Source organism: Sesamum indicum, linkage group LG6 (assembly GCF_026168435.1).
Source record: "Sesamum indicum cultivar Baizhima isolate 11 linkage group LG6, ASM2616843v1, whole genome shotgun sequence".
In the NCBI taxonomy this organism is placed as follows: Eukaryota; Viridiplantae; Streptophyta; class Magnoliopsida; order Lamiales; family Pedaliaceae; genus Sesamum; species Sesamum indicum.
In genome coordinates, this window is record NC_142662.1 from 14,648,288 (window position 1) to 14,660,657 (window position 12,370).

General features: G+C 34.0%; 1 protein-coding gene across 2 annotated transcripts; it reads left to right on the forward strand.

Moving 5' to 3' along the window:
* The first annotated feature begins 1,014 nt into the window (after window positions 1-1,014).
* On the forward strand, window positions 1,015-10,198 carry LOC105164480 (alpha/beta-Hydrolases superfamily protein). Of its 2 annotated transcripts, none has more exons than XM_011083125.3 (5): window positions 1,015-2,000; window positions 3,370-3,406; window positions 3,768-4,004; window positions 4,382-4,429; window positions 9,495-10,198. In XM_011083125.3, the coding sequence occupies exons 1-5, from the start codon at window positions 1,681-1,683 to the stop codon at window positions 9,966-9,968; spliced, it is 1,116 nt and encodes a 371-aa protein (XP_011081427.1). In that variant the 5' UTR covers window positions 1,015-1,680; the 3' UTR covers window positions 9,969-10,198. The 2 variants fall into 2 exon arrangements, with proteins under 2 accessions (XP_011081427.1, XP_020550619.1); XM_020694960.2 differs by lacking the exon at window positions 1,015-2,000 and adding an exon at window positions 2,047-2,521.
* Window positions 10,199-12,370: the final 2,172 nt, after the last annotated feature.

Genomic DNA, 12,370 nt, shown 5'->3' on the forward strand with positions numbered 1-12,370 from the left:
ATGTGATTTTTTTAGACTAAAAATACATGAATATGACTTTTATGGGACTAAAAGCGACGCCTATAAAAAATATTTAATAAATTCTACACTTATTTTATGGGATTAAAAAAGCATTCTGTGTCAAATTCAACATATTTTTAGCGAACGCAGATATGTAATTCTTTAAGTGTAAATATTTTAGCAGCCCTTTGTTTTATAAAACGCACATGACATATGATTGCGACATCTTAAAATGCGCACACTTTTTATTGTTTGTTGCTGTGCTTTTAATTGAATTTTATGATCAATCTTATTGGATATAATAAATTGAGTGTGGTACCTGCGTCATAATTCATATATTTTAAGGTAACCACAGTGTAATTACACGTAAATTTATTATAATTTAAAAAATTATATTTAATATTTTTGAAGTTTGTTTTTGTCTAATAAATTTAGTCCATTCGATAGTCAAAATTCATTGAATTTGTTGATATTAAAAAAAAAAAAACTGATATTTACCCTTAATTGACTTATTACTAACTCATTGCAAATCAAATAATATTTTTGACTAAATTGCTCTTATAACAGTGTAATTAGACTACCTCCGCAACATTAAAAACGTGAGACGTATAGGGATAATTTGATCATAAAAATTTTTATTTGATCTGTAATAAATTAATAATAAGTTAATTGAGGATAAATATATATTTTTTTCTGATTTTTTTTGTCAATGTCAATAAATTCTGTTAATTTTAACCAATGTAGATACTTATTTATTAGATGGAAGCAAACATTAAAAATTGTAAATTAATTTTTCAAACTACAATAAATTCAAATGTTATTACATAAAATTTTAAAGAACAAGAATATAATAATCCTTTATTTAAATTTTATATATTAATATGACACGAAAATATAATAAAAGATACGCATACACAGTATATAAGGGTGCTTACATGAGTGGATTAATAGGGCATAGACTTTTTACCCATTTGTCTTTGTGTGTAAATAGGGAGAGAGGAGAGAGGAGAGAGGAGAGAGAAGGGCATCCATGTTAATATTTTCTGTCTATCCTGACCAGAAAAATGTCCTCTTCTACTAGAAATGGTTGTGTGCACCTCTCATCAAACGCTGTGCTTCCTGTCCTTATTAAACTCTTAACTCACTTATTAATAAGCATTTGTTTATTTCTCTCACACATCCACACACACGTACTCAGCTCTCTCTTCCTGCACCTGCTCACACACAGTACACACACTGCACAACTCTCCATCTCCACCCTCTCTCTCTCTCTCTCTCTCACTTAGAGGCACATACAGAGAAAGAGAGAGAGAGGTCACCCCAAATGATCTCATCTCTTACACAGATTTAGCCCAACACGCCCAGGTTTAACCCATTGAGAAACTCCAGAAAACACACACCACACACACACACACACAGACTTCTCTCTCCCATCTCCCAATACCTATCCCACAAAGCACGAAGCGGCTCTTCATTGTTCACCCATTTCTTAACCAACCCACATTACTCCACACACACACAAAGTGACAGAACACGGACAAGAGTTACAGCACATGCATTCATGAGCAGAATCCTGGGGAATCGATCATCTGGTGCTGGTGCTGGTGCTTGTGGCTGCTATACCGCTTTCAAATCTCACTGTCGCACGAGAGAAATTTCAGAATAATTTGTTTTCATTAAATGGGGTGTCTCATATCTCAGCTGGCCGCCAAATTTGCTTTCTTCCCACCTACGCCGCCCACTTACAAGGTCAAGAAAAGGGACGACGGCAAGCTGGTGGCCGTCTCAACGACGTCGTCCCTGCCAATAGCCATCGATGATTCCTCCCTGGATGTGTTGTCCATTCAGACTAAAAGGGGCAACAAGATTGTAGCTTTTTACTTGAGGAACCCGTACGCGAGGCTTACTTTGTTGTACTCTCATGGCAATGCGGCTGATCTGGGACAGCTCTATGACCTCTTTGTTCAGCTCAAAGCCAACCTTAGAGTTAATCTCATTGGGTCTGCTCCTCTGTCTATCTTTCTTTTGCTCTCTTTTGAGTTCTCATCTTGAGCCCAAAAATTGAAAAAACAAATAATGGAATCTTGTTGATCTCTTGCCCATTTGCTCTGGTCGAAAAATTTGGGTTTTTGTTTTTCCTTTTTCCTTCTAATATTTTGAGAAACTTACAAGTCATCTTTGATTGTGTATATAAATTTTGGTCTACGTATTTTGTACATAAGGCAAGAAAGTTTGGTTCTTTTAATATTTTGCTGCTGTTGGTTCACCATTCGATTTTGTTAAGATTTTTCTTCAAGTAATGGAAGTGTAATTTTTCTTTTTAATATTTTAAAAAGTTTTTATTTTGGATATGGTGAATTTTGTGTTGTGTGATATGTGGGGTTTTCAAGTAAATATACAGACACATGTGCCTCACACACTGCGTTGGTAATCGTTCACCTTTTCAGTCAACCTTTCCTCTGCAAAAGTTCAATTGGGTTTCTTCAAGAGAAGGGCTTCCAAGATTTATTTTTTTCCTATGGTGAAGCTTTTATGCTTCTGTTTCTACAATAATGGGCTTAGATCTGAAATTGTTGTTGATTATGTAACAAACCAGTGATCCAGTCTGCAATATTTTGTCCACGATGTTCATTGACTGCTGGGTCTTGTCTGGATTGTCCAAAATGGACAATGGATTTTCACTTTGATTGAATAAAAGCTGAAAAATAATGTAAATGTCGTTCCTAGTCCTTTTCCTGCTTTCAATTCTTGTTGTATTGCTAATCTTCTTGTGTGAAAGTGATGGGTTTTACTGGCGATTCACTAGTAAAAGTTTAAAAAAGAATTTAATGGTGCCTCAGGATATGGACATCTTGTTACTTTGCATTTTTGGAGGTTTGTGCTTCTGGACAGTGACTTTTCCATCTATAATTTCATCTTGATCTTGATTTCTCTGTCTATCTGTGTTTTCTTGTGTTTGTCAGATGCAATGATTCTGAAGCTCAACTCCGGGAAAGCTTTTTGAGTCCTATTTGCTTCTTTTTCTGCTTGTGTAGCTAAGAAAAGAACAAAATCTCTTCGCTTTTGTTCATTTTTCAGAAATGTTTTTACAGGGCTTATGTCAATAGTGGACCATTACTTGTATGCATGGAGAACGATTTTATTTGTCCCACACAAATCAAATGGAGATCAGTTAACATTATCAACTTACTCCCCCATGTTTATGTGAATATTAGGAAGTGTGTGATTGTCTTGTACAGTTGCACTTTCTTTTCTTTTCATGTGTGTAATTCAATGAATCGACTTAATTCTCCTAAGGTTTATTTGCTAAAAAGTTACTTTGACTAATTAATCATGTTACACTGAGTTGGTTCTGATTGTATTGTGCAGGTATGACTATTCGGGTTATGGAGCTTCTACTGGTAAGGTAATTTCAATCCACTCAACATGATGTTAATCACTTTTCTAACTTCTCCTCTTTCTAAAAGGAATTAGTAAATGTTTTCTTCATATACTGAAGTGTAAATAGGAAAAGACATCTCGCATATTCTTGCTTATAAAGGTACGTCTGCGAGAAATTGCCTAATATTTGGTATAAAAGAATGTATACATAAATATAAACTCACCATTCCATTGTTTCTAATTTGTGAATAATCTCAATTATCATTTGATATCAGATTCCCTCTGGTTGCATTCTTGGATTACTGTAAACATAAATGGTTTTTTCTTGTTCCTGTAAACCAAATCTTCTAGTTAAAAAAATATTTGTTTCCTTGATAATGATCCAGCCAAGTGAATATGACACATATGCGGACATAGAGGCTGTATACGAGTGTCTTCAAACTGAGTATGGGATTAGCCAAGAAGATTTGATTCTATATGGGCAATCAGTTGGAAGTGGACCCACATTACATCTAGCAGCTAAATTGCCGAGGTTGAGAGGTGTTGTTTTGCACAGTGCTATCCTGTCTGGCCTTCGTGTTCTCTGTCACGTGAAGTTCACTCTGTGCTGTGATATTTACAAGGTTAGTATCATTATACTGTCCCAGAAAGGAACATACGGTGGAGTTGCTTATGAGCCAATCTGGAAAATAATACATAAAGTATTTAGTTTCTGATGTATTTCCTCAGCAATGTCTTCGAATACTCGAGCTGGTGCAAGATTATCTAACATGGCTGTTAATCTTAACACATATTTTGGGTGTAACTAACTAAACAGGTTAAAGAATCTTAAGCTTGGCAAGTTATTTGTTCTGAAAAGCTCTTGTAACTAGAGTTTTGTATCTCTTGCCGAATTGTGGGCATCTCAAAGTTCTGCCACCTGCGCTATAATTGCTGCTCATTCCTCATGCTGAAACCTTTTGCTGTCAGTTATAGTTACTAACTATATCTATCTATGCAGAATGCGAACAAAATCCGGAAGGTCAAGTCTCCTGTGCTTGTTATTCATGTAAGTGATTGTGGAATCTTTAGACATTTGGAATTAAAATATTTGAATTGCTCATTGACTAAGAAATTGCTATGCTTCAGTATTCATATTTAAGCAATATCTGTATAGCCTGTTACACGCATCTTTTATTCGATGTGTTTCATTGGCTCCTTGGTTTCGAAATTCTTTCTTTAGCTTGCTAATGCTTAATGCTACATAATCTTACCACCTGAAGGCTAGTATAGCTCGCATTAACAGTACATACCTTTCTTAAGGCATAGTTCCCATGTGGGCCTACTTGTTTTCAGTCTAATGAAAATTAATGTCATAAAATTGAAAGTCGTGTGTAAGAGGTCCAGCGTCTCTGTTAGTTGGTGTAGGATCTTACTACTATTTTTTTGAGTACTTGTGAAGAGAATAATGTGGCTTCTGTTAGATTTGCTGCAAAGACAGGGGAAATGGCCATAGATTGATATCTGAAGTCTTCAAAAGTAGATAGTACACTAAAGTACTTGTTAGTGCTGTCTGATTCCACAAAGATTTTGGCCAGGAATTCATCTTTCATTCTGATGAAGCAATGCCTCTTGAACAAGAAACCTCAATATCTCCAACAATTAGGACCTGGACTAGACTTACCATAGGGACATGAAAAATTGGATGAGAAAGCACAATCTTGAACTCAACAAAAGTGGAAAGAAATTAGGTTCTCTCTACGATTCCTGCCCTCATAGTATCTGATAGAGAAAGCTGAACATGGGAATCTCTTCAAGGTGGGAAGGCAATTTAGATTCACTCCATGATTCCTAAAATCTCCAAGAAGATATAATCTGATGATAGTCTCACATTAAATTTCCAATAATTCATTTGGTAGATTATACAAGCGATGTGCTAAAGGAGTAAAGTAGATCATATTTGTGGACTTGTAGATATCATGAAAATGCAAGGCTAAACAATAGACTCCAACTTAAAAAAGTTCATTAGACTAATAAAGGCAAACTGTCGAGAGAGCAGTCGAAGAACCAAGAAAGAGTGAGATCACCAGAATGCTATTGACATATTAGCATTACCTGCATTATCTTAACATGCGATTTCAGATGAACCTTTTCCCTTTGTTCTTTTTCAACGAACTCATGTAAGGGTAATTGTTTAGTGCAGTTTGGTTCCTGCAACTGAGATGCTAAGTTGGTTTCAAAAGAGGTCGCAGTTCAGTTTCCTTGTCATCTCCTTTGCTTCTCTCCAAGATACTGTTCTTTTCTTTGCATTCTTCCTCTGAACTTTAGCATTTGTATTTTGCTCTGAGGTCACTAAATACCATCAACAATGAGCTTGTTTGAACTTTGATAATCCACCCTTCGATGTAAGACTATCAACTTCTTGTTCTACTAGTTTTGGCAGTATACTTGTGAAATTAAAAAGTCAATGCCCTCCCATACTACCATAATCTTCTTTAGTTAGCCCCGCTTTTCTGTGATATGCCTTCTGCCATTGCCTTTCAATTCATTTTGCCTCAGCGGTGTCTGGTTTTAGTTCCATCACTATCTTCAAGTGTTTTTATAGAACTTGACCTCTTTCAATGCAGTTGATAATCATAAAATCGATGATTGATATTATTAAATTGTGTTGAACCAAATTTCTTTCTTATTATCAAGGATCCATGGAAACTTGAAAATATTCTTGTACGAATACTGTGTGGAATACAACATTCTTCCGAAAATCCACTTGGCATCCTATGTTGACTGATCTCTGACATAATTGACGGTGTGTCTTAACATGTTTTCAGAGGGCATGCCAGACATGTTTCATATATATATATATATTCTAATCACCAGAATATCTGCATAAATTTGTCATCCAAATGCCTACACACGTTTTCATGTATATATGTATGCAAATGCTTGTAAAATATATCAATATATTATATATTGGATTATTATGTCTGAGCCATGTAGTGTCCTAAGCTGTGACGATAAGTCAGCATCTGCGCACCATGGGTGATTATGGAAGTTACTGATGGAAATTTTAGTCTTAGTGCTTTGTTGCATGTGAGATCTGACCAAGACAGAATATTGCTGTTGAATAAGAAATTTCTTAAGTTTTAAGATGCGAGGAAAAGACCCTTGGTTACATAAAGGAGAATGAGAAGATTAAATAAGAAAAAGATTGGAGCCTCTCCAAAATTTAGGTGCTGATCTTCTGTCTGTATTATGTTTCGATCAAGTTGATAAGATCCTAACTCCTAAATAGTGGATAGGTTAATGTGGGACATTAAAGATTGATGCTCCATAATATTTTTAGTCAATGATTAATGTTAAAAGATAAATTCATCACTTGATAAATTTGTGCTCACTAGGGTTATAAGCAAGTTGGAATAAACATGTCTTTTGAGCTTGTGTTAATATCTTTTACGATACCAAACTCATAAAGCCAGCAATCTAATGAAATATTCATGGAGATTATGTATAAATTTTCTATATTTAAGAATCTACCAGGAACTAAATGATCCTCCATATGTTCCAGTTTTGGTTGCTTGAATTTCCTTCTCGGCTCGCTTAGAATAAAGCTCCATCTCCTAAATTGTTGTTTCCTTCTGTTGAATGACCACCCCATCTCAAGATGCATAGTAGGCCGGGCTGGGCTAACTAAACTCGGGACTGAATTGAACCAATAAAAAAATGGCCTGGTTCGGCCTAGGCCTACCTCAGTCTTGGGCTGGTCCCATGAATCAATACTTGGGACCAGCCCAGCCCAATGGCTGAGGACCACCTGGTCCTAGATTGGGCTTGTTGGGTCTTTTCTTTAAGTTCATTAATATATATTCTTAACTATTATTTTTCTATATATAAATTTCGTGTAATTTAATTTATTATTTATTTATTTCAAAAAACAATTATAAATTTAAGTAATTGTTTATAAGAAAACCTCATATCATAAAAAAGATAAAATAAACAAGTATATTCAGGCCTGGTTTGGGTTTCAACCGGGCCGGTCCATTGGCTGGGCGTGGGTTTAAAAATGGACCCAATTGGGGCCCACTTAGAGACCCAGGACTGCCCCAATACCGGCCATAAACATTAGTGAGCCAGTCTTGGGACGGACTTTTTTGAACCCCATCTAAAAGGTGAAGTTGTTAAAGAAGAGAATCATTTAATATTTATATATAGTACGCCTCCTCATGTGCAGGCTGTATTCGTTTTATTTGTCAAGCTTTGCACATGTAACTCTGTTTTTTTAATAAATGGGTGGCAGTGAGACTGGTAGCTATGAGCTCTTCTTTGACTCGACTTTAATACCATGTTGAATGAATGCATCATCTAAAGATAAAAGTTTAAACTGTTGGAGAGAAAAATCACCGTATTTAATATTTCTAACACGGTAACACCTAGGAATTACCATGCCTATTAAAATAATGATGTTACACTACGAAGTCTCAACCACTACTTAGAAGGTAGTAATATAATACACTGCTAAATTTCAACCACTATTTTGAGGGTAATACTGTGATACCTAACTAGGTCTCAACTACTGCTACTCCGATGCAATAATCTAAAGATACACTGAACTTAGAATTTTACATCTATCTAAAACTTCATACCAAGTTTAGTGTGAGTCAGTTTTATGGGATGGAGGAAGTGTTTTCGGGATTGGAGACAAGTGTTGTAAACGAATATTTGCTGTAACCTTTAAGATAGAATTCTGTTTTCATTTAAGATTATGGCGGTATATTATGCAGTTCCATGTGGGTGAGTGGCTATGAACTCAAGTAGGTGACCTACAACACGAATGATGTAGATGAGGAAAATTTGCTGGATTAGAAATGAGTCTTTAATAACGAGTATATTCCTGTTGAACTTGCCAAAAATGGCCCACTCTGTAGATATTCCTAGTGAAGCGAACCTTGAAACTATGTTGTCGGTCGAATTGACCATTGATGGATCCCACGTAATTTTGTCCATCGAGATTTCTATAGTTTATTATACTGTTTGTGATCGACTATTTTAATCCTAGCCAAGGTTGATTCCTATCACTATATATTAGCTTCTAGAGCTTTATTTGTGTTTGGCATGAAGATACGCTGGATGATTAGTCTGAATAGATACTTGTAATTATTCATGTTGTCCAGACAAATGGATATAGAATGTCGCAAATTGTGGCATAGGGATCAAGGTTTGTTGGATGGAGAAAGACCCCTCGTACATCTCAAGTGAGAAGGAGACAATGTTTTCTTTGCTGCATTCCCAGCCACATAACTTACCCCTCTTTCGTTTTGACTTGACTGTCTTTGTTTGAACAATTTATACTTGGAATTCAAGCACTGCTCATCATCCAACACTGGTTATTCCTCTTACATCCCTGCTCACATGTCTTGCACGATATTATGAGCTCTCCTATGTTTTCTTTGCTTCTTTCAACTCTTAAGCTCCACTTATCCTTTCTTTGGCAGAAATTATTTGACTCTCACAAACTAATAAAAATCTCTGATCCGTGAGAAAGTAATGATAATTGTGCCTTGTACTTATAAATTCCTTATTTTCAATCTATATTATATTTCTCAAAGGAGAGTAGAGCCCGTGAAGCATCCCTGAAAGTTTATGACTCTTTAATGGTTAAATAATTACCAGAATGGTCAATTATTAATAAGCACACAATTCTTCAAGGGAAGGAATAGTAGGTGTCAGAGTATTTATGAAAAATGTAGGGGTTTGCATAATTTTACTATCTTCCATGGGTTGTTAGTGTATTTTCCCAAACATTTAAGTAATCCAATTGTTTAATTTACACGCTTTCTGTTTTGTGTAACCTTTAATTTCAAGTCACTTCGTTTCCTTATGTTTTCTGTCTTCAGTCGCTAAACATAACAATCAGAAGAATTTTTGTCTACTTGACCTCAACTGCTTCTATTCAAACTCTTGATTTTTGCTTTGAAGTACGTGCAATAATATGTTCTCAAACTTTGTTGAGCACCGATCATTCTCGTTTCTTGTTTTTCTGGATGAGTCTTGATTCGTTTAATTTGTTGCGAGATTGTCTGAATACTTTCCACAGCCCCTCTTTGCAATTTCACAGTTACGGGTTATGCAATTTACAGGGAACGGAGGATGATGTGGTAAATTGGTTGCATGGTGATGGATTGTGGAAAAAGGCAAGGGAACCGTATGAGCCCTTGTGGATTAAAGGAGGAGGCCACTGCAACTTGGAGCTGTATCCCGATTACATCCGCCATCTCTGCAGGTTTGTTCAAGAAATGGAGAATATGAATACTGAAATTCGGCTCAGAAAGATCCGACAGACTCTCCCCCTTCAGAAAAGGTCCAAGTCCGCTTCCAGGAACTCTACCAACAGTTGCTGTAAAATTCAGTTCAGACGACCCAAATGCCCGGAATGTTTGAATCCTAGCTGCATAAAATCCTGCTGCTGGTGGCCAAAATGCCCCAAGTGGCGGCCAAAATGCCCGGCGTGCTTCAAACCAAGCTGCTCCATGTGTTCGTGTCGGTGCAAGAAATGCTCGTGCAGGTGCACCATGTGCTCGTGTTTGTGTGCTGCCAAGTGTTCATGCTGGTGATATTTAACAGGGGGTATAATAAGAACGTTAATGATGAAGAGGAGAAAGGCTTAGATTGTTGTACAGATTGGAGCTCTTTAACACCCTTCTAATGGTGCAGTAGCCTGTGACATTTAGGAGTTCAAATTCTATACAATGCATTTTTCACTTTTCTTGCTTTTATAATGGGATTCACTATTGTAATCCTTTTCTTGCATTATATAGGTGGAAATATGAGTTTGTTTGTACCATTTTTTCTTCTTTTTCTACTCAATCTCATTGCAAGACCTCAAATGCAACTACCTTACTTTTGGGCTCTGCTGTGCTCTCAAACACTTTCACACTACATAATTCTATGGTCCATTAGTTTCTAGACGAGGTCACTAGTTTGGGTCTTTCCACTGTGCTAGTCTGGATCTATTTTATCGGGAAGAATGCAAGCAATTCCCTTATGATATCACAAATGAGCAAATTACTCTCTTATAAAAAAATAAATAGTGATTTATTTCTCTATACTTTTTAAAATATTACAATTACCCCCTTATAATTTTTAAAATCAAGCAAGGAGGTAAATTACTTTATTTTGAAAAGTATAGGGGGTAAATTAGTATATTTTTTTTATAAAGGGGTAATGTGCTCATTTTCAATATCACATGAGTGAATCACTATTCACCCCTATTTTATCTGTTGTAGAGAGCCTTTGATTTGACTAATATGTTAAAACATATAGAAACTTTCTCATAATTTTTTTTGTGTAATTTTCAATTGCTTGTGTGAAATTTATTATAATCATAAATTTTTTCCCGTTATTTGAAAAATTATAAATGCCCTTCTGAAATTACAAATCATCTAATAAATAACCTCCTCTGATAGTTCACTGTAGGAAGGTGTTTGTTAAGAAATTTATAATTTTAAAAGATATTTGTAATTTTTCAAATAATAAAGGTGTATTTATAATTAAGACAAACTTAGAGGAGCTTCTTATAATTTAACTAATTTTTTTTAAATAAAATAATATGTATTTTGAGGATGAAAGAAAATGCCTCTATTATTTTCTTATAGTTTTGTTTATTCATGTGGATGTGTAATACATATAGCTACCAAATCTATGGTTAAAACCTCATAGAGAAATATTGATGTTTGTTTTACTATTAATTTTTTTTTTGATATTATATTATGCGTACATTTACTTTATCAATTAAAAAAAATAAAAACACAAAAAAATAAATATAATAATATAATTTATCGTTAGAATTATTCTATAATGGAGGTCGTTTTTAAAATTGATTTGGATCTGATATCTATTAAATAGCACTAAAAAATGAAAAAAAATGCAATAATATAATGAATCATTATTTTTATTTTTTTTTAAGTATCACGGTTCTAAAATTAAATGTAGAAAAATCTTTTTTATTCCAAATATTAATTTACTCAATTCTGATCCATTCAGTTTTTAAATTTTTTATTGAACTATAAATAATTTTACTATTTCAAGATATAATATCTATCATTACAAATTTAAGTTTATATTAGAATAAATATATAATTATTTAATTAAATAAATATATCATGAACAATTAAATGGGTAGTAGACATAAAAAAGAGTGTACCCATAAATTGGTGAATTTGCATGAACTCCGTGTAGTTATTAATAGCCTATTAGGAGGGTTTTTTTTACATACTTTTTAAAACATATGGGGATTTTATGCATTTTGCCCGTTGTTAATAGATACGTTTCACCACTTTTATGATTAAAAAAAATCCATACATAATAACTTATTAAATGGCCTAATTAATAACTATTTTTACAATATCAATCATATTTTTATTAGTAATTATATTAATAAAACTATAATATGTAATACGAATATTTGATTTCATTCACACTTTTTATAATATAGTAATCTTTATCAATGGTTTTGTGCCTATTTTTTTTTGGGGAATGGATATTTGTGGTGATTGTTTAGAATTAGCATTTAAATCTTGTGATATATACTTTTTCAAGGAGCAATTTCTGTCGTATATTGTTGAAAATATTAAAATTTCCTCTACTATATTATAAATGATGAAGAAAACCATATAATATAGGCAGTAGCTATACTTTAAATAATTAAATTACATTTTTAGTCTATCTTAGTACAAATTGAAAGCCCTTTTTGTTGATTTAATTGATTGTCATTCGTCTTTTAACCTATTTTACTCTTCAAAATTGTTATTATAAATGACAATTTATTTACTTAATTTTTATTTAATATCTAACCTAACTGTTTTAATATGATAAGTGATCTAATTAATGCTCATTTATCTTTATGCTAGGAAGTCTGTCAGTGCATTAACTCCATTGTGTTTTTGTGAATTTTTCTAGTCATTTTGTGTTGTGCACTATAAAAAGATTATTTTAGTGGGACGATTTTTGTAACGTC

Bases quoted from the DNA above. Each gene is read 5' to 3' on its own strand.
- LOC105164480 (XM_011083125.3), top strand. From the start codon at position 1,681: ATGGGGTGTCTCATATCTCAGCTGGCCGCCAAATTTGCTTTCTTCCCA. The intron at 2,001-3,369 runs GTCTGCTCCTCT...TGTATTGTGCAG, and splicing joins CTTAGAGTTAATCTCATTGG to GTATGACTATTCGGGTTATG. The intron at 4,005-4,381 runs GTTAGTATCATT...CTATCTATGCAG, and splicing joins TGTGCTGTGATATTTACAAG to AATGCGAACAAAATCCGGAA.